This window comes from Antechinus flavipes, chromosome 1, assembly GCF_016432865.1.
Source record: "Antechinus flavipes isolate AdamAnt ecotype Samford, QLD, Australia chromosome 1, AdamAnt_v2, whole genome shotgun sequence".
In the NCBI taxonomy this organism is placed as follows: Eukaryota; Metazoa; Chordata; class Mammalia; order Dasyuromorphia; family Dasyuridae; genus Antechinus; species Antechinus flavipes.
In genome coordinates, this window is record NC_067398.1 from 60,776,929 (window position 1) to 60,804,404 (window position 27,476).

The 27,476-nt window shown below is 37.9% G+C and overlaps 1 protein-coding gene across 1 annotated transcript in view; it reads left to right on the forward strand.

Moving 5' to 3' along the window:
• Nucleotides 1-7,491, forward strand: part of FBLN2 (fibulin 2) — a 151,959-nt gene extending 144,468 nt beyond the window's left edge. Inside the window, exon 17 of the mRNA XM_051983792.1 lies at nt 877-7,491. Within this exon, the coding sequence (XP_051839752.1) occupies nt 877-1,234 (358 nt within the window). The 3' untranslated portion in view covers nt 1,235-7,491. The remainder of the gene's footprint in view (nt 1-876) is intronic.
• The last annotated feature ends 19,985 nt before the right edge of the window (nt 7,492-27,476 follow it).

Genomic DNA, 27,476 nt, shown 5'->3' on the forward strand with positions numbered 1-27,476 from the left:
TAGCATTTAAAGGTTTGCAAAACATTGCACTTATAATATCTCATTTGAATATTAACACTACCCTGTAAGTCTGGTACTATTATTTTATTCCCATTTTTATGATGAAGAACTAAGTACTTGAGTTCTTCTCCCACTCACTAGTTAGCACGTACCCTGTGACCTTCACTTCCCTCATCTGTAAGATGAGCATACTGATGCATCAATAATAACAATAACTAATATTTAAATAGCAATTACCATGTGCCAAACACTCTGCTAAGCACCTTACAAACAGTATTTCATTTGCTCCTCACAATAACTCTGGGAGATAGGTATTGTTATGATCCCCATTTTACAGGCAAGAAAACTGAGGCAAATAGAGATTAAGTGATTTGCCCAGTATAACACAGCTTCGTTGTTGTTCAGTCACGTCTCTCTCTCCTTGATGCCATTTGGGGTTTTCTTGACAAAGATACTGAGTGTTTCACCGGTTCCTTCTCCAGCTCATTTTACAAAAAAGGAAACTGAGGCTGGATTTGAACTCAGATCTCCCTGACTCCAAGTCTTGCATTTTATCCTCTGAATTACCTACTTGATGCTATCTAACTCCCAAGATGGTTAAGGGAACAGCATTCCAGAGAAGAGACAGTGTTGTGTTATGAAAAGAATACTGATTCTAAAGTCAAGCCCATCTGGTTTTAAATTCTGGCTCTGCAATGATTTTCTGGGTTTCAGTTTCCTTATCTATAAAATGGGATGGGTATATACTAGATGACCCCAGAGTGCCCTCTCAGCCCTAAATCTCTGACTTAGTATGGTGAAAATTGTTCTAGCATGGGTATTGCCATCACCCTCCTCTTCCTGCTCTTCCTCCATTTCCCACTCTGTCATTCATAGGAGATGTGAACGGACCAGCTGCTTCAACTTCTTGGATTGCCAGAGTACCCCAGTGAGGATCACCTACTACCAGCTCAACTTCCAAACCAACATCGTGGTGCCCGCTCACATCTTCCGCATTGGTCCCTCCCCAGCCTATACTGGTGACAACATTATCTTGACCATCACGAAGGGAAATGAGGAAAACTACTTTAGTGCCCAGAAACTAAACCCTTACACAGGGGTTGTCTTCATTCAAAGGCCAGTCAAGGAACCGCAAGACTTCCTTCTAGACGTTGAAATGAAACTCTGGCGCCAGGGCACCTACACCACTTTCCTGGCCAAAATCTACATCTTCATTACAGCCCATGCTTTCTGAGACAGGCAGGGGTGGACATTGAGACTGGCCATGCTCTGCTCTTTAATCATTCTACCAAAGTCTAATTAGTCCTGGGGAAGTGGCTTTCACTGTATCTGGCATTTCTATAATTTTTTTATTTGTTGCTTGAAACAGTATTATTATTTTGTAAATTAACTTAATTTTTATATACTTGTTTCTTTTCTAATTTGTTGAGTTTTCCCCTTGAAGTTGTTCTAGAAAAAAAAAAAGTCTGAATGTGAAGTTCTGTTCTTCAGTGACATCTTTAGCAGAGAAAAAAGAAGAACAGATTTGGTAGCTAAGTACATCTTTTATTGACAAACTGAAATGTGTCCAAAAGAGCGACACAAGGGTGACATAAGGAATATCTGGCCATTTTGTATTAGGGGCAATTGAAGGACCTGAAGATGTTAAACCTGGAGAAGAGAAAGTTTATGGCTTTTTTTTTTTTTTTTACCATATGGGAAAGTGAGCAGCTTTCTTTACCCCTAGTAGGGGAATTAGGACCAATGGTTAGAGATTATAAAATGGCAGCTTTCAGCTCAACCAACTTCCAAATGACTGATCTTGTTCAAAAAAGGAGATAGACTATCCCCAGTGAAGCAGCGAGTCCCTTGTCACTGTAAGTGTTCAAATAGATGGGAAATGGCTTGATTGCTGTCTGTATTGTAATGTGCCTTTAGAAGGGAGTTAGACTAGTTGACTTCTAATTTCTCTCTTATAATTCCATATTCAGAGTGAAAGAAATAGCTTATTCAATGAATTTTTATTCCATTTACAATCTAATCTCCAAGCTAAATTGTTATTTAAATGGGTCTTGATTATATCCTTAGTTGTTGAAACTGTCTGAATTTGACAAGTATGCTTTATTTTCACAAATCCTTCATAGAGCCAGGTTTTTACCATCACCTGAATGTGCTAACTCCTCTGATCAAGGCCATAAAGTCTCATTTAAATGAATGATTAACTTTGACAATAGTAATGTAAGCAAAAGTCATGAATTTTCTAAGTACTCTATTATAGACACTAGCACACAAGCTACAGGATACATTATTGACCTAATCTAATAAGATTATGTTAACTATATACTGTTGTAAGGCACTACATAGCACTAGGAATATAATGACCCCCCCCCCCAAATACTCAGGGAGTTTACATTCTGATGCCATATATGATCAAGACCTAAAACAATCAGAATTTGCATGACTGGAATCAGGCAGTATACCCAAAGTAAATGACCAGCTTCAGCTTCTCCTCTCCAGAGTGGATTTCCTTAGAACCCTGAACCTGGAGGAAGAGCCATGTGTTTATTATAAATCTGCATTCTCTTTAGATGTTTGGACTTTGATGCTTGAGGACATAAGGATTCCAAGTCTGTCCCCCCTAGGACTTTTGCTGGAATTTATCACCTTAGGCCTGTCAACCGAACAATAAAATCAGTCCAGCCCCAGGGTCATAGTATGTTCAATTATAATGCTCTACTTGGGCTATGGTCCAAGTCCCAGACAGCATGGTTCTGTCACCATGTATGATAGAAGATGGGAGGCAGGTGGGTATCATCTCTAGCAAAGTTCTGAAAGATGGAGGAGGAGGGGAAAGAGGAAAAAGAGATAAGAATGATGTGTTAGAAAATGGACTAGGTAGCTGGGGAATATTTTGATCTCAAATAAGATAAATGAAAATCTAAGGTTGATAGATGTGTAACATTCTTTTACATACATACTTTTATATAGACCACTATATATGCAAGTATATATATTTCTATATGTAGACATAGAAGATTAGATTTATTCTCCACGGCTCCAGGGAATAGAACTAAGAACTCTAGGTGGAAGTTGGAGGGAAATAGACATCAGATAAATATAACAATGTGAAACAATGAATTTAATCCAATTCAACGTTTATCAAGCATCTATTCCAAAATATAAAATCATAGGCTCATAGACTTGGGCTTGATGAAAACCTTAGAGGCCATGTAGGCTCCTAATCCCACTCCATTTGACAAGGGAGGAGCTAAGACCCAGAAAAGAGTCAGCATGACACAGAATACATGAAGTCAAGAAGACTGGATTCATAACCTACCTCTGACTCAGTTGTGTGAGTAGGGGGAAATAGCCTCTTGGTGCCCCCAAACAACTTTCTGAGATCAAGGCAAAGTTGCCACTTAGTAATCTTCTTCCATCAACCAATGAATAAACATTTACTAAGTCCTTACTATATACCAGATATGATTCTAAGCAGTGGAGATTCTAAGCAAAAACAAGTCCTGCCTTCAAGAAACTTACTAATTCTAATGGGAGGAAACCCTGTGTAAAGTTAGGTACCCACAAGACACATACAAGAAACCAATGTGTAACTAGTTAGCTACTTATAAGACACATACAAGGAAAAAAATTATAAATAGCTACCTATAAGACACATACAAGGAAACAGTGTGTAAGTGATTGGGTACCTACAAATATATACAAGGAAACAATGTATAAATAGCTACCTATAAGACACATACAAGGGAACAATGTATAAATAGCTACCTATAAGACTCATATGAAGAAACAATGTGTAAGTGCTTAGGTACCTATAAAACACATACAAGGAAATAATGTGTAAATAGTTAAAAAAAAAGGCACATACAGAAACAATGTATAAATGGTTAGGTACCTATAAGACACATATAAGGAAACAATGTATAATTAAGTACCTACAAGATAGATGGTAGTAGAGAAAGTTTCCACAACAGAAATCACCCATCTTGATGAAATCTGAGATTGAGATAAAAACAAATATACTAGACACTGGAGCTACAAAGACAAAAAGGGAAATAGTCCCTGTATTCAAAGAACTTACATTCCATGTAACATTTGTAATGAATGTTTATTAGCAGAGCACTGTGAGAGGTGCTAGGGGAATTATAAAGTCTAGACAAGCCACCATTCCTACCCCCCAGGGAACTCACTGTCTACTAGAAGGATTAGACTCCAACACTAGCAACTATAAAACACAATATTATGTCATCCATGCACTAGAGAGGTGGAAAACCAATGCCAGAAATAGTTTTCTAACAGAATTTTGTGAAAATGAAATGATTTGTCTTGGGGATTGCTCCATCAATGGAGACCTTCAAGCAGATGCTGAAGTCTGGTCAGGGAAGATGCAAAGAGGCATTGGGTAGGGATGAGACTAGAAATATCTTTCAACTTTCTAGTTCTAGGTGTTCATATATATTCAATATACTTACATGCACTTAAATGCCTATGTGCATGTAACTATACCTCTATACATTTCCATTTAGTAAACACTTAAAGTGACTTGTGCATATATTCATGTAGAGTCAGAAGACAGTAGTAATTATCTGGAAAGGCTGTTAGAGATCTAATCTAATCCTCTTATTCCATAAAAAAGGAAACAGGATCAGAGAGATGAGTGACTTGAGCAAAGAAAAACAGGTAGTAGAGTTGATATTTGAAACCATGTCTTCTAATTCCAAATCATGTATACTTATATACATATACACATATGCATGTGCACAAAGATATACATACATGCACATATACATGTATATACACAGATACATTATCATAGTGTAGTGAATAGAGTTAGGAGGACCTGGATTCAAATACTTCTCCTATTGACTAGTAGATCAATATAATAGACAGGACATCAGCCTTGGAGTTAAAAAAAGACCTGGCTTCAAGACCCTCTCTGGATATTTATGAAGACAAGTTATTTAACTTCCTTGTACCCATTCTCTCACCTATATAATGAGGGACTTAAAGCAAAGACCTTCCCCACCTCCTTCCCTTTCAATCCTGAATTTATGATCCTATGAAGAATCATTGAATTTCTGTGATTCTCTGTTTCTTCATCAGGAGTAATACCTCTGGTACCTCACTCACAAAGTTGATGTGAGACTCAAGTGAGATAATGCATTTAAATTACTCTGTAGACTTTAAAACATTGCAGACTAGTCTGATATCTCTAATGGTGATAGGACAACCTAGCTGAAGGGATAGGGTCTCATGTTCTTGAGAAGAAACTTAGGAATTAAAGAGGAAGACTCATTTCCCATAGATGATATATCGAGAAAGGAACTCAAAGACCATTCTGCTTGACCCTTTCATTTTATAGCTGAGGAAAATGAGGCCCAAGAAAATTAAATTATTTGCCCAAGATTATACAGATAATAAGTAGCAGAGCCTCAGCACATAGGACATCACCCTTTAAATTATTGCATTATCTCAGCACCTGTTTGTTAACTGGACTTTTCTTTTGTTGTCTATGAAAGAAGGGGATAAAACCTTGTCTCAGAATGGGACCCAGGAAGGATAATGAATAAGCAAGCATCAGAGTTTGTTCTTCTGCTCCAAGACTATCTGCTACAAGTCTGCTCAATCTGCTAGTATTCCCTGTGGCAGACCTGGCTCAGAAAGCCATAATTACTGAAGAGTAAGACAATCTAGGCCTTGGACACACAGTTCATTCTTACTGTCCTAAAGGGCATTAGAAGGCAATTTGATGGTCTATGTGTCTCATTAATTTTCCTATGAGATTTTGGGTGTGAATAGATGTGTACTATAATTAGACTATCCAAGCTCCTGACTATTATCATCTATGTTTGTATGGTAGAGATCCCATTGCAAATAACACTTATAGAGAAAGAGAACTGCATATCAGATACTGCCCTCCAATGCTTCCATCACTGGTGATAAGCCACAGAAGATTCCATGCATATAAACACGTACACATATGTACACAAATTTCAAGTTTGGGTGTCTTATTTAGGGATTCCTCTTATCTGGAATCAATGAAAAAAATCATAATGACTTTTCTCCTGGGCCTGAAGAAGCTATGTTCAGATATGAATCTGGAGTGGCTCTAACACTCTCAGAATAGGTATACTTCCAGAAAGTATTTTAGCGTCAGATTTCAAACTGAAAGCAAGTTATGTGGTTAAAATTTTCTAGACCAACCTTCTCACTTTCCAGATAATCATAATAGCTACCATATAAATGGCTTTAAGGTTTACAAAACACTTTACATATGTCATCTCTTTCAAGCCTCACAACAATTTTATGTAGTCAGTGCTATTATTATCCCCATTTTACAGACAAGGGAAAACGAGGTTGAGGGGCTAAATAATTTGCACAGGGTCACACACCCAATATATGTCTGAGGCAAAATTTGAATTCATGTCTTCTTGACTCCAAGTCTAGCACATGAACTTGGTTCATTTAAGCAATCGGTTGGTTGATTGTCATCAAATAATTGATTAGGTTAATTTTTTCTAAGATCACACAGATATTAAGTGGCAGAGCTAGGATGCAAACTCAGGTCCTCCAATTTCAAACCCAACAGTCTTTTCCACATGCCTCATTGCCTTCCTAAGATCATCAAAAATCAGCAACAATTATTAGTGACCACAGTGCCTTGGTTCTAAAACACATTCTGGTTGTTTATGCACATTTGGCCATGAAAAAAAAAAAAAAAAAAACACTTGCTTGAAGAGGCAGCCAGGATAGTGTGAACCAGGATTGCTTTTCTGGTTCTGAACTTTCTTCCCTTCCTACGACTAAATACCAGACCCCTCCTTATATCCATCTAAAATTGTTATGCTAGGGAAAGATTTCCATCAGCATTATAGAATGATTGAGTAGCCTGGCCTCCAGCACTCCAGCAAATCTGCACCACTGGAGAATCAATGGACAAGTCAGTGCTTTGTCACTTGGCTTTCCCTGTGGCAATGCGATCCTCCTGGAGTTCTGAGCTCTGCTTTGTCATCTATCTGCTATGGTGGATGGAAAAATCAAGTGGACAAAATGGCCTTGCAAGAAACCTCTTGAAAAAACAAATGACTGCAATTCCAGAAGCTATGGGCTCTCCAATTTGGATATCACTTTGAAGAGACATCATCAGCACCCAGCTGAAGGGATAAGGGATAAAGATGTCTCCTAAACCACCTAGGTCACAAATCTCTCTTTGGCAAAGCCTCACTTCCCAGACTCTCTTGGTTGACCAGGATAGTCTTCTTTCAGCTAACTATACCTCTCCTTCCCAAGTGAGGATGCTTACAGGGTTTCTAGCCTGGAAGAGAGATTGATTGGTTTCTTCATTCTCAAGCCTGCTTCCATCTATGTTATTGTTAACTAAAGGGGCAATGCAACTGAGCCCCTCCCCTATCCTCTGTGAATTCCTAGAAACCTAAAAGCTTTTGTAAACCCTGTCCTGTATTCTATTTCTCAATAAATGCTACCACCAGGGCATTCCTGAGGTTGTGATTATCTGCACTATTCAGAGGTCAGTTGTCTGTACCTTGTGATTTAATAATATAACAAGCCTGGAAAGATTTGGAAAAAATGAGAAGCAGGATGGGCTTAGTGCATATGTTGATTTGGGCAGGGGCAGAAAGCTGTCATGGGTTCTGCTTTAGAAGCTTAGAAGTGGATGGGCTCAAGATCTAAAGCTGGTAACATTCAATATATGGAAATCCCCTTTACAAACTCACTGACAAATCATTGGACTCTACTCAAATTGCTCCACAAGATTCCCAAGGCAGCTCATTGTCCTTTGGGACAGCTATAATCATGATGAGGAAGTCTTTCTGTCTCTCAAGATGAGATTGAGAACTCTTCAGTCTAATCTGTATCCTTTGTTCTAGGGGACCAAATAGAGTGGGTCTCATGGCTTTTCAAATATGTGACAACTGCTGTCCCAACCCTGATTTCCCATATTTTCTACTTTGGGTTAAACATCCCAACCTATTTCAAATGATTCCCACATAAAATTGGGGATGCCCACATAAAAATGAACATGAGTCCACTTCCCTCCACCCACACCTTGAAACATATTCCAATCTACAAATACCCTTCCTTTAAGATGATCACACATTTCTTCTGCTGAGAACATGAGGCTCAAATGGGTCTTTAAAACAGTTAGAAATGTCCAATTTTTAAGCTCATTAAAGATTAATTTCAGAAAGAAGTGAATTCCTTATTACAGAATAGGTTCAACTAGATAATCATGGGATTAAAACCATAGAAGAGACCACTGGCTGGTGATAGGTGTGTAGATGAGATCAGAGACAGAACTGGAACAAACTTAAGAGAATACCAAGTCTAAGCATTCTCCTTCCTCCCTTCTCCCCTCCATTTTGCAGAAGAAGAAACTGAATCTTCATGAGGTTAAGTAAATTGACCACAATTAGTACATACCTAAGGCAGGATTTGAATTTATATCTACCTGACTCCATGTCTATTTCATTCCAAAAATCAAGAATTTATTATTCTGTAAGGTTATGTATCCTGCCTCACAGGTGAAAGACAGTTGTGACTGATGCAGACAGAAAATGTGCTAGTTTGTTGTCTCACAGGTTGATAGATTTAGAGTTAGGATTTTGGAGTTCATTTAGGCCTTTTACAGATAAGAAAACTGAGACCCAGACATAAAGAAAGTAAGAGCAGAGCAAAGATTTGAACTTGGGGATTTTGATGCCAAATCAGGAGCTCTTCCAAACTGTCTTCATCATCAGTGAGTTGGGAAGAGTTAGGAAACTTCATATAAAATAGACTAGTTACTCATTTGTGTGTGATACTAGATTTAGCATAGCATGTAATCCCATCTATGAGACATGCTCCGCCTCCTCCCAGGAGTTTTCTGCATAGACCAGGCAGAGCCAGCAGTCACTGGGATGCCAGAGACAGTTTGTATCCAGGCAGTTTTACACATGGTATAGAGGGGATAGATCCCATGATCCATTAGGAAGGACTTGGAAGGGAGTAACCTTTCACTCTCATTCAATCATATACCACCAAACCTCTAGTGGTGAACCTCTACATGCTTAGCTAGGTTGGTTTTAGGAAAAGAAGCAGATTATGTCACTGGCACTTTCTCTGAAAAATGTACACATTGGTAGAACCTGTCAAAGATTATGTTCATTTGTGATAGTCTTTGCGAAGTCACAGTCATCTTAGACCAGCACAAGCCACCAGAAGAGAACTTTGGTGGAAGAATACATGTATACCTTCAACAAAATCACACAAACTAGTGCCTAATATCTCTTCCTGCTCTAAAGCTATGTTTTACAACGTTCAAGGTGATAGAAAACAGATATCCAATGATTGGGGTCCTAAGTGAAAATGAGGTTTGAGATTTCTTTTTTGTTTTGTTTTGTTTTTAATAACTTTTTATTGATAGAACCCATGCCAGGGTAACTTTTTACAGCATTATCCCTTGCACTCACTTCTGTTCCGATTTTTCCCCTCCCTCCCTCCACCTCCTCCCCCGCATGGCAAGCAGTCCTATACATGTTAAATAGGTTACAGTATATCCTAGATACAATATATGTGTACAGAACTGAACCACTCTCTTGTTGCACAGGGAGAATTGGATTCAGAAGGTATAAATAACCCGGGAAGAAAAACAAAAATGCAAGCAGTTTATATTCATTTCCCAGTGTTCTTTCTTTGGGTGTAGTGTCTATCCTTGATCAATTGAAACTGAATTAGCTCTCTTTATCGAAGAGATCCACTTCCATCAGAATACATCCTCAAACAGTATCGTTGATGAGGTATATAATGATTTCCTGGTTCTGCTCATTTCACTTAGCATCAGTTCATGTAAGTCTCACCAGTCCTCTCTGTATTCATCCTGCTGGTCATTTCATACAGAACAATAATATTCCATAACATTGATATACCACAATTTACTCAGCCATTCTCTAATTTATGGGCATCCATTCATTTTCCAGCTTCTAGCCACTACAAACAGGACTGCCACAAACATTTTTGCACATACAGGTCCCTTTGTATCTCTTTGGGGTATAAGCCCAGTAGAAACACTGCTGGTCAAAGGGTATGCACAGTTTGATAACTTTTTGAGCATAGTTCCAAATTGCTCTCCAGAATGGCTGGATGATGTTCACGATTCCACCAACAATGTATCAGTGTCCCAGTTTTCCCACATCCCCTCCAACATTCCGCATTATCTTTCCCTGTCATTCTAGCCAATCTGACAGGTGTGTAGTAGTATCTCAGAGTTGTCTTAATTTGCATTTCTCTGATTAATAATGATTTGGAGCATATTTTCATATGTCTATAAATAGTTTCAATTTCTTCATCTGAGAATTATCTGTTCATATCCTTTGACCATTTATCAATTGGAGAATGTTTTGATTTCTTATAAATTAGAGTCAGTTCTCTATATATTTTGGAAATGAGGCCTTTATCAGAACCTTTGACTGTAAAAATGTTTTCCCAGTTTATTGTTTCCCTTCTAATCTTGTCTGCATTTGTTTTGTTTGTACAAAAACTTTTCAATTTGATATAATCAAAATTTTCTATTTTGTGGTCAATAGTGATCTCTAGTTCTTCTTTGGTCATAAATTCCTCCCTTTTCCACAGGTCTGAGAGGTAAACTATCCTATGCTCTTCCAATTTATTTATAATCGGTCTGAGATTTCTTAAACCTGGGGAAGGCCTTCCAGATTTATCTATGTCAGCATATATAAAGACCTAAATAGGACAGAGAAATCCTAGCCAGATATGCTTTCCACTCTCAGGAATTCCATATTCCAACTAAAGCCAGCCAAATCCAAACTGGTTTCCCCTTTCACTAAGTAAGAAATGTCTCATTTATTATCCCTTTAACTCTCTTCCATGATTTTTTTTAAAATTTCTGTAATGGGTTCAAACTGCAGATCTTCTGAGACAATAGCTCTGCTATTCCACTGCTATCAGGCCCTAATTACAAAAAGGTCCAGATTCCCCTAACCATTCTGGTCTAGGCAAGGAATGAAAATACTGTACCTGCCAGATAGCTGGCTGTCAATAGAAAGTGGACATTGAGCTTTATTGACCTAGGATTACCAAGCACTTCTAAACCACCCATCTTACTCAGTGGATAGAATTCTGACTTGCTATGCCTTTCTCTCTCTGATTTCTTATGCTCTGGGGAGGAACGAGAAGATTGGGAGAGTAGGGGAGGAGAAATATAAGGGAACAAATGAAGTGAGATCTGGTTTGAAAAAATGACAGTGCTTCATCAGCATGGTATATATGTGAGTAGAAATAACACTGATTCTGGAAGCAGAGAAGAGGTAGGGCAGAGTGCCTTTGAGGCTTACTACCTCTCTGACCTTTTACAAGTCAACCTTTATGTATCTTAGTTTCTTCATCTTTAAAACGAAGGGGTTGAATCAGATGGCTGCTGAGTCAGCTCTAGATTTGATTCTTTGGTCTTATAGACCTTTGTAAATTTGACTTTCTGTAGGCTTTTATTTCATTTTACTTTGCTCTCTTGCTCAACAGGGAAGATTAGTGTCCATTTAGATGTATACTACTATTCTGGGAGAAAAGACTTTTTCCCTATAAAGCCCCATCTTCCTTATTTTATTCTCTTCCCCTCTCCCATTAGAATATTTTTCTCTATTACATGGCATCTCTTATTTGCTCAAATGCAGTCTTTTGACTAGGATTCTCTTGATTCTTATATTTGTATTTTGAATTTCTACTCAGTTCTGGTCTTTTCATCAGGAATTCTTGAAAAATCAGTATTCTATTAAAGATTCCAATTTTTGTTTGTTTGTTTTTTCCCCTTATAAGGTATTACTCAGTCTTGTAGGGTAAGATGTTACTGATTCTAAGCCTTTATCTTTGTCTTTTTGAATATTGTATTCCAAGATCTCATCTCTTTTAGAGTAATAGTTTTATATGATACTTATTCCTTGGCATTTAAATGTCTTCTTTCTGACTGCTTGGAGTATGTTTTCATTGGACCTAAAATCTCCAGATTTTGACTATAACATCCTGAGAATTTTCATTACCAGTCTTTTTCAGTTGCTAACTAGTGAATTCTTTCTACTTTTACTCTATTACATTATTCTAATAGAGCTGGACATTGTTTTTAATTTATGATTTCTTGAAATATGGAATGGGAAATATGGAATTGTTGTCTTTGTTTTAATCATAGTTTTCAGGGAGTCTATTGATTCTTAAATTATCAATCCTTAATTTGTTTCCAGGTCAGTTGTTTTTGATAGTAGTAATCTTACATTGTTTCTATTTCTAAAAAAAAAAAAAAAACACCCTTTTTTTGCTTTTTGGTTTAATAGTTCTTCTTTTCTTGTATATCCATTAAGTTCTTTTTGCTTCATTCTAATTTTCAGGGAATTTACAGCTTGAGATTTCCACTTTCTGCTCTAAGTTAATTATTCTCCTTGTAATTCTTTTCTCCAGTGTTCTATTTCATTTATAGTTTCATTAAAAAAAAAAAAAAAACTCCTGCTTCCTTTCTTTCAGCTAAATATGTAGTTCTTGTGGTAGAGCCAATTTTTTTGTTCTGAGATCTTGCTTGTAATTGTTGACAGTTACTTGTTTCTTCTGGCTTTATGTCTTGGGCTTTTCTTGAGCCATAATATTTCTTCATAGTGTTCAATGTCTTCTTGTATTCACCCTTATCTCTACCCTCAATTCCTGATTTGGATCTTTGTTCCAGGGCCAGGTTTCACTCCCTCCCATATTCTTGGATGAGATAATCAAGCCCTGTTTATTCCTGATTGTTCCCAGTCTCATGATGCTGACTTCCATCTCCCCTTATGTGTTGGAACTCAGAGATCTGGCAGGTTTCAGGACCCTCTGGCTTTTTGGAGTGTCTCCTATCAGAGCAACAGACTTCTGGCCGCTTGGAAATGTCTTGCTTAAAGCACGGCTGGTTCCCAACCCTGAACCCATAACCAGAGTACCACAATGTCCTGAAACCAACCCATCTTACAGTTTCTCATTAGAGTACTCTAAGATGTCTTTTTTTTCTCACTCCCAGTCCCCAAGAAGAGAGCAGGTACCACCAGAGTATCTCTAATCAATGTATTGGTCTGTGTTTGTACTGGCTTCCTTAGCAAAAACCCCACTTTAAGTTCCCTTAAAGCCTCTGACTATCTTATTATGTAGTTCTGGGCTGGATAAAGGAGGTTCTGGATTTTCCTTTTTGGATTTCTTGATCATTATCTGATCTGGTACCCTTTTTAGGTGTTTTCTGGTGTCTATATGGGAGCACTGAGCTATTCAACAGCCTTTTATGCCACCATCTTAATTGGAATCTGGAACTAAGATTTCATCTTGTCTCTAAATGCTCTAAATGGCCACAAGAAACTTATGTTAGGATCTGTCATCCATGAATTTGTCCATATTAAGCTATTAACATTTTTAGACTATACCAACTCTGGTGGAAGAATGAGCTGCATAAATTTATTCTTGAATTTGTGAAGAATTATTTTCTTTGCCCTTATTCTCCTTCAAGCTTCAAAGGGGGCTTGTCATTTTAGTTTGCAAAAATTTGAGGAATTCTGAGTTCACTTGATCCACTCCTTTCATGATTGTATAAATCAATAAGTCAGTCAGCATTTATCAAACACTTTTTCTGTGCCAGGTACTGTTCTAGGCACTGAGGCCCCAAAGACAAAAAAAGCCTTGCCCTAAAAGCGATTATGTTCTACCAAGGAGCAATAGTATGTTCTTTACCTGAATCAAACAGCAAGGGAAAAAATTTAGATGTTCCTATTAGGTAGTTTCCCAAGACATGCAAACTCAATTAATGTTTTGAGACATAGCCAGAGCCACAGCTGGAACACAATTGAAGACATGGCCCTGGAGCTACCCTGGAATGTAGCACACAGATGGAGTCACAGCGAGAGGTACAACCAAGAACAGGGCTGGGTGTGGAAAAGGGAATCGTGGCATGGGAATGAAAAACTTGTAGAACTTGGGTCAAAGGGACTTGAGAGGCCATCTAATCCAATCACCTCCTTTTACAGGGAGGGAACTGAGGCCCAGGGAGCCTACCTGGCTCAGTGGCTCATGAGAAGCTGATATATGTCGGTATGTTAATCAACACATAGCTGTTGGAAAGATAAAAGGGGAAAAGCTCTCTAATGATACAGAGCTGTATCAGATAAGCTCCTAATGAGTGATCCAGACAGTGCAGGAATTGAGAAGAGATGGCTTCAGGCAGAATGCCAGCGACATATGCCCTGAGACAGCAACAATGGATGAGTAAATTAACAAGGCAAGAGGACTTCCTCATCAGTCAGCATCTACTCTGGCTATCATCTTCACCTCCTCCCAAAACTAGACTCCATTCTTGGGCTCTGAAAGGCCAGTTTTGGTCTTCTCTTGCCTGGATCCAGGTTTCCATAGCACATCTTGCTAAGATAAATAAGGTTAATATGTGTAGAAAGTGCTTTGAATAGAGCCTGGCACATAACAGGTGCTTTATACATATGCATTCTTTTCCCTTCCTTTCCTTTTCTTAGCTCCCCCATCTCTCAGTATATTATGAAGAAAATACTATGTAAACTCTTAAAGGTTATAGAGATGAGAACTATTTTTGAATTGAGAAAGGAGCCTGTATTGTTGTAGATTTCCTGAAGTTCCTGCACATATTTCCCAATTGTTGCTGAACTTGGAGGTCTTACCAGGTTTCTACTTTGATGTGTTAAAGCCTTTCTTCCTAGTCACCGAGTCCTCTCTCCACCTTGGACTCTGGCATTCCCTACTGTTCTCTGCCCAAGAATGAGTAACAACAATTAGGTGACTGCATTTTGGAGATGCAGAAATCAGAGTGTCTTTATGCACCTTGTCTCACTCTTGTTGTTATGGCAACAACTGTGACTGTAGATTCACGTAGGGGAGAGAGGGGCAATACAAAGTTTCCCATTTCCTCATTTATAATCGCGCCAATGTCTTTCCTACTTGGGGAGAGGAGGACCCCTTCTGTGCATTCTGTGTAAATACATTTGTGAATATGATTGAGTAATGAATGTTTAAGCTGAGCCAGGACACTGATGGGCAGAGGGGTGAGTGATGGATAAAAGACAGGTTTGAAAGAAGATGTCATCAAGAGAAGGGGAAGTGTGTCTAGTGATTAATTGGTGGAAAAAAGCAAAGAGTCAGGAGGAGTCAGAGGCAGAGCTGATTAGAACATTTTTGACAGTGGGGAAGAGGGAAAGGATAAAAATGGTGAGGATCTGAGTAATAATAATAATAGCTGTCATTTATATAACACTAAGATTTATAAAGTAATTTACATAAACTATTTCTCTGGATCCTCATAACAACTCTGTGACATAGGCATTATTATTATTCCCATTTTACAGATGAAAAAAATGAGACTTGGATATTCTGACTTGCTCAGAGCAGCATGACATTTGAACAGAGGACTTCCTGACCTCAAATGTACTAATCCATCTACTGAGCCACCTAATTGTTCCAAGATATTACTCCTGAGAATGTCATGATGCATATCCTGGAGAATAGCTTGTTCTGAATCTGAGGGTTAGGATAGAAGAGGTTTGCTTCCTTGGCAGTTGGGGAAATGATCTGAGAAAGGAGCATGCTAGCCTGAACTGGGAGTAAAGTCAGGAAAGACCTGGAAGCAAAAATTAGACTTTTATAGAGGACAGGGATGGAGAAGAGGCTATTTGTAAGGGGCAGGACAGAGGACTGGGCTGGAGGAATCTTCTATCCACTTTGTTCCTAAACTGAACAAAGACGAACTCTTTAACTTATGCTGTATCCATGTGATCAATCACGTGGATCATTCTATTCTCATTTTACAGATGAACAAACTGAGGCTCAAAGAAATTATGCAACTTGGTGAAACTGAGAGAGGCTTTAGGCTTCAGTGGACCTTTAAACACATGGTCTCAGGCAGCATGGGACCCACAGCAGTCCCTCAAGAATGGGAACCAGATTAAGATGTAATTGAAAAGTATATACCCATACATACATAAATGTGTATGTATATTAACACATATGTGTATATATAGATAATTTCAACATATATGTTCATATATGTATACTTTTCACTTACATGCATATGTATGTAATACATATGTATGAATGTATTCATATAATATACTAATAAACAATATAAATAAAATACAATAAAATATAGCATCAGATTTTAAAACTAAATCAATTTGTGGCCTAAAATATATGAATAGAGACCACTGTATTTATTTGAGTTGGATATCAGTACAGCCTATTACTATTGCCTCTCACTTATTAATTAGTGGTCAACTTGTAACAACTGACTCTGAGGGGAAAAGGATGTATGACATGCTTTTACATTCAATCTTTACTATTAGCATTTTTTCCATTACTTTCCTAAGTCTGGATGATACACAAAACAATAAATCAAACCCTGATCTGTAGCACTGGCCAATTTCCAAACTGTAAATGTTCTTACTGAAAAGTGCGCACACACACACACACACACACACACACACACACACCCCTGCAAGAATCTCAGGCTACTGGCTTTACAGCAACATTGGGAAGATTTTGAGATGAGGAAATGGCCCCGTTTGAGAACAGACACAAGAGGAAAAAGTCTCTTCAAGCTAGAGCAAAAGAAAGGGATTAACTCAAGAACTACCGTGTTTTCCCGATAATAAGACACTGTCTTATTATTTTTTTGGACAGAAAAACTACCAGAGGGCTTATTTTCAGGGGAGGGCTTATTTTAATGACAACAATTTTAATAAACAGGTAAATATGAACAAAAAAAAGTACCTTTATTCAATAATGTTTTAACCCTATCATGCTCCCTAAGTGCTCCTTCTATCCTCCATGATGCTCCCTGAGTTCTTCTTTTATCCTCCATCATGCCCCTTTTATCCTCCATCGTGCCCCCTCACTCCCGCTTACATACCAGGTTTTTATGTTGTCCTGTCTCAGCTCTCCTCTGCGGCACTGCTCTCAATGGCGCCAGCAAGCAAATCACTGGGGAAGAACAGGATGACGCGCTCACTGCTGCAGCTCTGATTGGATGCAGCTCGGAGCACGGCATGCGTTTCACGGGGCGGGGGAAGGGGGACGGTGCATACAGAGGGTACCGTAATGTAGCGTGTAGTGCAGGGGATCACCTTCACTACAGTAGCAATCTCAATAGGACTTATTTTCGGGAGAGGGTTTATTTTAGAGGAATCTTACACAGTAAGGGGAGGGCTTATTTTCGGGGTAGGTCTTATTATCGGGGAAACACGGGATGGGATGATAGGAGGCCTATGGCCCAAGGGTGGGAAACAAGGAAAGCACAGACTTAGTCAAATTGCATTAACTACAGTAGGGGAGTCCTTGAAGTGTGGTAAAAGTTTTTTAGTACACATAAGAGGCAGCCCTACATTTACCCAATGGGGAGGAGAAAACCACATAGCCTCGTTAGATAAATTTATGGATCATAATTTCACCTGGGTTCAAATCTCCCCTTGGACATTTATTACCTATGTGATGATTTAACATCCGTTGTCCTCAGTTTCCTCATTTGTAAAATGAAGAAATTGGATTCACTGACTTCTGAGATCTCTTTTAGCTGTAAATCTGGACTTGGTGAACCTATATATTATGGTAAAAACAAAACAAAACAAAAAAAATAAGGTTATTTGTCCTTATAAAAAAGGAAATCCTTACTATATATACTGTACCAGTCCTGTTTCCCCCCCACACTTTCTTCAAAGCCGGAACCCAGATTTGAAGGAGGAGGAAAATTTGCTTGTGTTTTCTTCAAAATCAAAAACAAAATTGGAAGTTTACTTATTTTATTCTCGAAAGGAGAAGGACATTACAGGAATCATATTTTCTAAATCAAAAATCATTACAATAAAGGGCTTTTCCTCTGATTTGTAAATAGAAATATTTGAAATCAGAAAATCTAGAATGCAGAGTTGCTACAGCTAACTGAAGCAATCATCCAAGCCCCACCTTTTCCTTGTTTCTTTTTTTTTTGAGGGGGCGGGGAAGCTTGGTGAAATAGTGGTGAGATCCACCCCATCTTTCTTCTAGGATCTGAAGGCAGGGCCTGGGGCTCATAGCAAGGCGAGAGCAGATCAATCAAATCATGGGGCACAAGCACCATCTAGTGGTCAGAATCCTTGTCCTTTGTTGACAGCGTATAAGGAAGGATCACCCATTTCACTATATTCTTATCTAGTCCATCTTTGCTGTTTCTGGAAGAGTGAAATGACAGTTTTTCTTCAATACCTTGCTGAAATCAAGGCACATTATCCTACAATATACATCCCTTTGATCAACCAGCATGGTACTCCTAGATATACGAACTTCTTTTATGCAGATCACAATCCCTCTGTAATAGATAATTGAGTTTCCTGAAACTCAAAAATGTTAAGGGCCTTGGCCATGGTCTTATGGATAATGTCATTAAATTAGTCACTCATTAAGTACTAAGTGTCAGGAGAAATATGGGTGTTGGAGGGCACAGTGCCTCTAGTGAGGCACTACTGAGCCCTTTTCATGGTTTGGGATATAGTGGATGAATTTGGCATCTTCAATATCTGTCCTGATCCTAAGCACTCCACAGTACTTACTTCAGCTACCTTCATGGCTACTGGAACAAATTGTTCTCATCTGCCCATTCCACCAGGGAAAGTCCTCTGTGGCTTCAGGTGGATAGTTTGAGGTCTATCAATTACCCTCAACCTGGGCTCGCACAAATGCTGGAGACAATGTTATGGGGTGCAATCACTATACATGCTACAGCTTCTTGGAACCAAAGGTGAGAGTTGGGTGACAAGTGGACACCAAAGATAGATAAGCATCACTGAAAAGAGCTCAGCAGCCCTCCCACCAGAGGTGCTAATGCTCCGTAAACACCTGAAGGTGCCACATAGAATCAGATATAGAACTGGAAGAGACTTCAAAGGCCAGCTGGCCTGATCTTTACATATTACAGATAAGGATACTGAGACTCAAAGACATAAAAGATTTGCCCTAGGTCAAACAGATAGGTTTAAGGAGAAGCAGGACTTGAATTCAGCTCCTCTGACTCCAATACAATGAATCATCCCAAAATAAATCTCTGTCATTGAAAACAGAATTTTCTGGCATCAAAGATATATATATTTAATATATATGTGTGCAAACATACTTATATATGTATAACCTATATATTTAAAATATCTCTTGTTATTCTCTGCTGCATATTGTTCTTAAATTTCAGGTGACCTTGTCTATCCCTAGGGCTTCCTCTATAGATACTGACAATAACGATTTCAGTTTTCTGAAGTGTGTTCAGAAACCTACCCACATGTTTTCCACTCTCCACTCCAGATATTTAGACTATCCAGATTCTATTTCGTGCAACTGTAAACTTTCTTGCCTTGTTGAGCTCCTCCTCTTTCCCATCTACCAAATCTATCTCTTTTAAGCAGTATTTTCCTTTTTCATTGTATTATAAACAATAAATATCAGTGATACTTGTAATAGGGGATGCTCTTTCTCTCCTTGTTTTAAAATATAAATAGTTGATTAGCTTTTTATCTTTTTTTGAAATACTCTATCTATTCCCCAAAACTCATATCCTATATGAAATTAACTGTTTTTTTTAATCTGCCAAAATAGTTCATCCTAGACCTAACAAGCTTCTTAATCTCTTGTTTTATCTCAGGGTTTGGTTTCATGAATTAAGTTTCTATGTCAGAACACCCGGGTTGATATTAGAGTATAAAGTGGGGGAAAATATAAGGCAGAAACAACTTCATGCTCTTGAGAGGTTCCTATATATTTTCAAATATCGGAAAAGACTGATACCTAGAACAGAGATTAGCTTGGCTTTAGAAGGCAGAACTGGGAGAATGGGTAGGAAATATGGGAGACAGATTTGGGATGCATTTCTTAGTAATTAGAGCTATCTGAAAATGAAAGAGGTTTGCATCAAGAGAGAATGGGTTCCATTTTAATTTTCAGTGTAATAGACTCTGAACTACTCCCAAATCCCAGGGGCACTGACAGACTGGATCTCTAGATGGAAACAACTTTATCTCCTCTTAAGGTTCTAGTTGTTGTACAGGATATTTAGGGGGGAAGTTGTCTAATGCTATAATTCGCAAGCCCCCATCAGTATGTTTTTCTAATGCTTTAACTCAAGCCCCCACCAATATGTTTCTCTCCATTGATATCAATTATTCAAACAGAACTATTTTTTAGAAAGGGATATATAATAATAATAATGGCTAGTATTTGTAAAACCCCTTAAGATTTGAAGTGCTTTCCAAATAGCATATCATTTAATCCTCATAACAACCTTGATATTGATATAATATACTTGGCAAGAATATATTATTATATTTGGCACATAGTATAATAGCAGGTGCTATTATTATGTCTATTTTATAGATGAAGAAACTTAAACACACAGGGGCTAGGCTACTTACCCAGGGCCACACAGATAGTAAGTGTCTGGACTGTAATTTGAGCTCGGGTCTTCTTGACTCTAGATCTAGCACTCTATGTTCTGAACCATCTAATTGGGGATTTTCTAAAGCACTATGAAAAGAACAATTGGTATAAAACATCCCCTCTCTCATTTCTGCAGCACACTTTCCCACAAATACATACAGAATCTAGGGAAAGGTGGACTTAAGCTTAGAGAATATATAGCTAATCTAAATTCATCAGGTCCTCTAGACAAAGACAAAAAGAGAAAGACCCTTTTTCCTTCCATCCCCAAATTTATTTCTTCCCTTGAGTTTGACTAGATTGCTCTCTCTACTCTAGTCTTGTCTGAAGCTTAGATCTCTATTATTTCCTTTTTATCCCTATATATATATATACCCTTTTGAACATTTTTGTTTGCATGTTGTATGTCATTAGGTTGCACTGTCTTTGAGCGCCATCTTTTGCTTGTTGTTCTATCTTAACTAACACTTACTATATTGCCTTGATAAATGCTTACTGTTTGATTCAATCCCTATTCCCAACTAGCTTGTCATTTTTATACAAAGATATGACCAAGGTTCCACTTAATTAAGTCACTCTTGCTCACACTTTTTTTGACACCTTTGATTGATTCAAGAGAACTCTCCAGGCCTTACTTGTGCCTACACCATTCTTCCAATTGATTGATTGGTTCAGTTGAGAAGTCTGTATTTATTGAGACTGGTGTACATCATCCCCTCTCTTATACAGGTTTCCAAATAGAGGTAGGTTAATTGTCACCATCGATGTCATCTTTCTTTAGGCAGAAATTAGATCAGAAAATATTTGAGTCATCTTGCAATTGCATGTTTATTTTTTTAAGGAACACTTTCTAACTAATCTTCTCACTGGAGTCACTACCTCTCTTCTCCCTCCAAGTATTCATAACTCCAGACTTAATTGTTACTATTTCGGAGAGCACCCAGTGCACCAAAAGCAGTTATCAATTAGTGCAGCTATTAGTTTAGGCAATTTAGATTACATGCTTCCTTTTTTCTTTTTGGTAGATATATAAAATATAAATTCATTGAGGGCAAGTTCTGTTTAATTTTTGTCTTTGTCAGGTGAGGAAAGGGAGAATTGGAATAGAAATGGGAGAATCAGTCAGTCAACAAGCATTTATTAAGCACCTACTACATCCCAGGCACTGATCAAAGTTCTGAAGATACCAAAAAAAGTCTAAAAACAGTCCCTTTTCTCAAGGATCTTACAGTCTAATGGGAGAAGATGGAGGAGAATCGATACTATCAAATGTTGTAGAGAGGTTAAGAACTGGTAGAGAGGTAAATCTGGGAAAAGATCATTAGATTTAACAATTAAGGTCACCTTGGTAGAAACAGTTTCTATTGAGTTTAAGATAGAAAGTCAGATTAGAAAGGGTTGAGAAATGAGAAGAGAAAGAGATGGAAGCAATAAACATATGATTTTTTTTCTAGGAGTTTAATTTTGAAAGGAAAGAAAAATATAGTACAGTTTTTGGAAAAAGCCAAGTGATTTTTTTAAGGATGAGGGAAACATGGGCATGTTAATAGACAGCTGGGACAGACAAGGACAGACTGAAGATTAGAGTGAAGAAATTATGATCAAGGGGCAAAGCCCAAGGAGAGATGAAAGCAGATTTATACAAGTAGAAGGGATAGCTTTGATGAGAAGAAATGTTTCCTGGTCACACACTGTAGCAAAAAAAAAAAAAAAAAAAAAAAAAAAAAAAAGGAGAACATCATCTCTTTTCCTCCTTCCTCTGCCCCACTGTACTAACATAGTAGTTTTCTTTGATTTTCTTCAAGTCCATTCAGGGCTGTCAAAGTTTGCTCAGTTTTAAATCGAAAAATATTATTCTACTCTGAGTCAGTGGGAGCTGGGCAAGATTCCATCAGATCTTCTTAGATTGATTCATTGATCGATTAATAGTGTTGTCATTTAGTTTTTATTGAGCTTCCTTAGTCAAAATGAAATGGAAAGCTGAAGAAGTATTCCAAATAAGTCAAGCTAAATCCCCAGCATGTAGTCCATTGTCTGCAGTTGCCTGACATTCATTATTCATTTCCAGATATTCCTCCGTCCAATTTTCCAGCATTGAACTCTCCCTTGTAAGTAAGAGAAACAGTTAATCCACAACTTAGATAGTAACTATATCTTCTCCATTTTGTCTGAGAGTCCATCTCTTTTCCTAACAGTAAGAAATACATTTCAGGATCTATCTTACAGATCAAGATGGCTCATTACAATCACTCAGAGTCCTTGAGAAGCTTCTTCTAGTAGTCTGCTAATTTACATTACTTTGTGTATAGTTTTCTCCTGATTCTGTTTACTTTGATCTATGCCAATTTGTAATATGCCTTCCTATTTCTTACAACACAGCAATATTCCATCACATCCACATAGTATAGTTTGCTCAGATCACAGATTTGTTTCATTTTTTTGTTTTTTAAATAGCTTTTTATTTTCAAAACACATGTATAGACAGTCTTCAACATTTACCCTTGCAAAATCCTGTGTTCCAATTTTTCTCTCTCTCCTTTCCCCAACCCCATCCCTTAGATTACTAATTAGATATTAGTAATCCAATATATGTTAAATATGTGCAAGTCTTCTATAAGTATTTCCAAAATTGTAATGTTGCCCAAGAAAAATCAGAGCAAAAGGGAAAAATGAGAAAGAAAACAAAATGCAAGCAAATAACAATAACATAATAAGTGAAAATACTATGTTGTGATCCATACTCAGTCCCCACAGTCCTCTCTATGGGTGTAGATGGCTTTCTCCATCACAAGATCATTGGAATTGGCCTCAATCACCTAGATATTGAAAAGGGTTATGTCTATCAGAATTGATCATCATATTATCTTGTTGCTGTGTATAATGTTCTCTTGGTTCTACTCACTTCATTTAATAGCAATTCATGTAAGTCTCTCCAGCCCTTTCTGAAATCATTGGATCATAGATTTGGAGGGAGAAGGAAACAATGAGATAATTTAATTCAACCTTTTTATTTTACTATTAAGGAAATTGCATCCCAGAATCACCCAGATCTGAATTGAAGGAGATGATTGTTCTGTTCAGAGTTCTGAGTCAAATGAGAAAACAAGATATTCAGAAGATAAAAGAAATTAGTTCATTGCAGGTTTCAAAGCCAGAGCCACTATCCTGGGAGTTAAAATGATGGGAAATTGTCCTTGGAAGGGAGGATTTTTGTCTTGAATGGATCTAGATCTTGGAAGCTTTCTTAAAAGATTGATGAAAATCACAAATCATCTGCTGACCCAGGTCTTTGATTAGGTCTCCTGACTAAAACATTTAAGGCTGAAAAACTAGAAGTATTCTTAGTGATTGTCAGCTTCCCTGTAACTTCCCCTGATTGGTAACAAGATCACAAATTTAAAAATGGAAAAATCCTTAGAAGTCATCCAGGTCAACTCCCTCATTTTGCAGATGAGGAAATTATAAAGGGACAAAAGTCATACAGATAGTAAATAGCTGAGTCCAGATTCAAACTTGGATCTCTCTGGTGCCAAGTTCAGTGTTCTTTCCAAGTTTCAGAGGGATAAGCAGTCTGAGAAAGGCCAGAAGCCAGCTCAGGTGAGTATTCTCTACCATTCTCTTTATGAACAGGCAGAGAAAGGAGATGGTTGACAGTCAGGCAGACACAATGGGGCAGAGAGGAGCACCAGGGAAAAATAGCCTCAATGTTTTCACAATTCTTCCCGTCCTAAAAATGCTCTCTAGGCTACCCTCCTGGGATTTAATTCCTGTGGCCCCAGGCCTATGGCTTTTATCCATATATAATCCCTGAGGAGCCACATTTACATGGGCCCAGTTAATTCCAAGAAATTGGGGGGAAACCTTCATGTGTTTGTGATTCTGGTGTCACCAGAAGTCTTCCTCCCCTATGAAAAATGGAGGAAAGGGTGGGAACAGGAACTGGACAGTGGTATTTATGGGCTGGCTTACTGGGTAACCTTCAGACAATTATTGTCTTTTCAGATAATTTAATAAATGATGATCCTTCCTACAAAGGTGATTGCAACACAAGTCAGCTTCTTCTTTCTTCTGGAGAGAAATGCCTTTCCCCAGCCTTAGATGTAGGGCTCCTTACCTTATATATATTAAGAAGGTCCAAGGATTTTTCCTTTTTTCCTTCTTCCTTGAGGGAGAAGGAGAACAGGATAAAGGACTAGGTAGGAAGAAGGGGAGTGGTAGCTATGCAAGCTGTGGCAGAAAGTTTCCAAAGAAACTGTCCCCAGTCTCCGGCCAAGTGAAAAAACCAAACTCGGCCTAGGGCCATTTCTGAAGTTCAGAAAAAGCAATAACAAAAACTCATCTCAGATCTTCCTCAAAGGCATTGTTTAATCATCTCTTCTAACTGTCCCTTAAATTCAGTCTTAGATATCATACCATGGTCTCAGTCATCCTGGTTTTTCCTGGAAAAGCTTACTTCAGTCAGTTAATTGCCAACCTTCTCATCAAAGAAATAGCTCCAAGTACAAAAACATCAGAAAAAACTTGGGATGAAATGCTCCCAGAAGCAACCACCTGAAACCATTGTGCAAAAATCCCAACATTCTTCCAAACTGAAATTACCAATCAGAGGCCTACCCAGGACCAGACTCAAAAGTAAGTAAAATCTGTAAATGTCTTTTTTTCACTTAATAGTATTTTAATTTTTCCAATTACATTTTAAGGATACTTTTCATCATTCATTTTTAAAGTAAAATTTTTAAGTTCCAAATTTTTTTTGTCTCTCTCTCCCTTACCTTGCTCTTCCCCAAGTCAGTAAACAAATTGGTACAGGTTATACGTGTAAATCATTTTAGGCATATTTCCATATTAGTCATATTCTGAAAGAAAAATCAAAACAAAAGGGAAAAAACACAAGAAAAACAAACAACAAAAGATGAAAGTTCTGTTTTCATTCACAGTCTCCATAATTCTTTCTCTGGATGAGGATGGCTGATACTTTCCATCCCAAGTGTATTGGAAATTTCTTGAGTTATTGTATTGCTGAGAAAAGCCAAGTCCATCACAACTGAACATCACATAATCTTCTTGTTATTGCGTACAATGTTCTCTCAGTTCTACTCACTTCACTCGGTCTCAGTTCATGTAAGTCTCTCCAGGTTTTTCTGAAATCAGCCTCCTCATAATTTCATTTAAAACAGCAATATTCCATAACATTCATATACCATAACTTATTCATCCATTCCCCAACTGATGGGCATTCACTCAATTTCTAATTCCTTTCCACTACAAAAAGAGCATGTCTAACTTTAGTAGCATAATTTAAAAGGGATGATACTCTAATTCCTTTCCACTACAAAAAGAGCATGTCTAACTTTAGTAGCATAATTTAAAAGGGATGATACTAAAGTATCAGAGCCCCAAGGTAAATTCTTTTTTCACTGGATTGTCATAGTGCCTTAAATTCTATCATTAAAGGGTGTCTCCTCTCAGGTAAGATGTTATGTCTCCTGGAGGCTGCACATATTCTTGGGAGGGGCAATTTTGTTGTTTGCTGATTTTTCAGTTGTGTCTGACTTTCTTGTAACCCCATTTGGGTTTTTTTTGGGTCAATGATCCTAAAATACTTTGGCATTTCCTTCTCCAGTTCATTTTACAGATGAGAAAACTGAGGCAAACAGGATGAAATGACTTGCCTAGAGTCACCCAGCTCCTAAGTGTCTGATGCTAGAGTTGAACTAGAAGAAGTCTTCTTCCCTCCATGTCCAATCTTCTGTGAACCATAGCACCACCTAGCAGTCAAAAAGGAAACTGCAAACAGAGAGATTTCATCTCAAAATTAAGAATTTTGTAATCTTATAACAGATTGTTTTATGAAGTAGTGAACTCCAAAGAGAAGTTCAAATGGAGGATGAATCATCAACTGTCAGGGGCATTGTAGGGGAGATTTACACATGGGGTAGGTTAGACCCATCAACCTCCAAGCTTCCTCCTAATTCACAGAATTTATTATATGCTTCTTATACATTAGATGAGGTCAGAACCTGGGTGACTGCCCATCTAATTGAAGAAAAGGATACAAATTCAAATTTAAAATGAGCAATATTGGATGACTGATTGGAAGTAGAAAAACAAACAAACAAAAAAAGAATCCAAAATGACTCTGGAGGTTTAAGCTGGGTGACTGGGAGAGTGATGGTACCGTCCAATATCAAACTCTTTTACTCAGTAAATTTCCTTGGCTCCCCATTGCCTCAAAGTTCAAAAATAAGCACTTTTGTTTGGCGTTTTAAGTTCTTCACAACCAGATCCCTTGCTACCTCTCCAGTCTTCTTATACCTTACTACCCTTCATACACAAATGGGATTCAGATAAGGGTCCAAGCCTACTTGCTATTCTATCACTCTTCGATCTTTGTGTTTTTGCACTGGGTGTCTCCTGGGTCTGGAATGTTCTTCCTTAAAATTTCTACCTCTTAGAATTTTTATTTCCTCTAAAACTCACTTAAAGTACCATCTTCTACATGAGAGTTTTCCAGGATTCCCTCCAGCTACAAGTCCCTTCCTCCTTAACTTATATTCCCTTTGGTTGTGCTATGTACATATTAGTGTAAAGCTTTGTGCCTGGGTTAATATAGTAATCCATTTTGAAATATTTAATATGAGGTACGTTGCTAAGGGGGAAGAATAAAGAATGGTAAATACAACCTCTGCTTCTAAGGAGCTGCATTGTGTAAAGAAATATATGTGTATGTATGCATGCATGTATGTACAGATGTATGTATATACACACACAAATATGTTTATGATCTGTATGTATAAGCACACATGCACACACGTGTATATATGACATACATCCACACAATACGTGCATACATGTATATGTGCACTCATATACACACGTGTGTGTATAACACACATGTGCACTGTAACACATACAAACATGCACACCAAAGGAAAAAGAGAGGCTGTGTAAAAGAGAGAAATTCTCTAGAATCTTCAGGCTATGAGGTATTGCCCAATTCT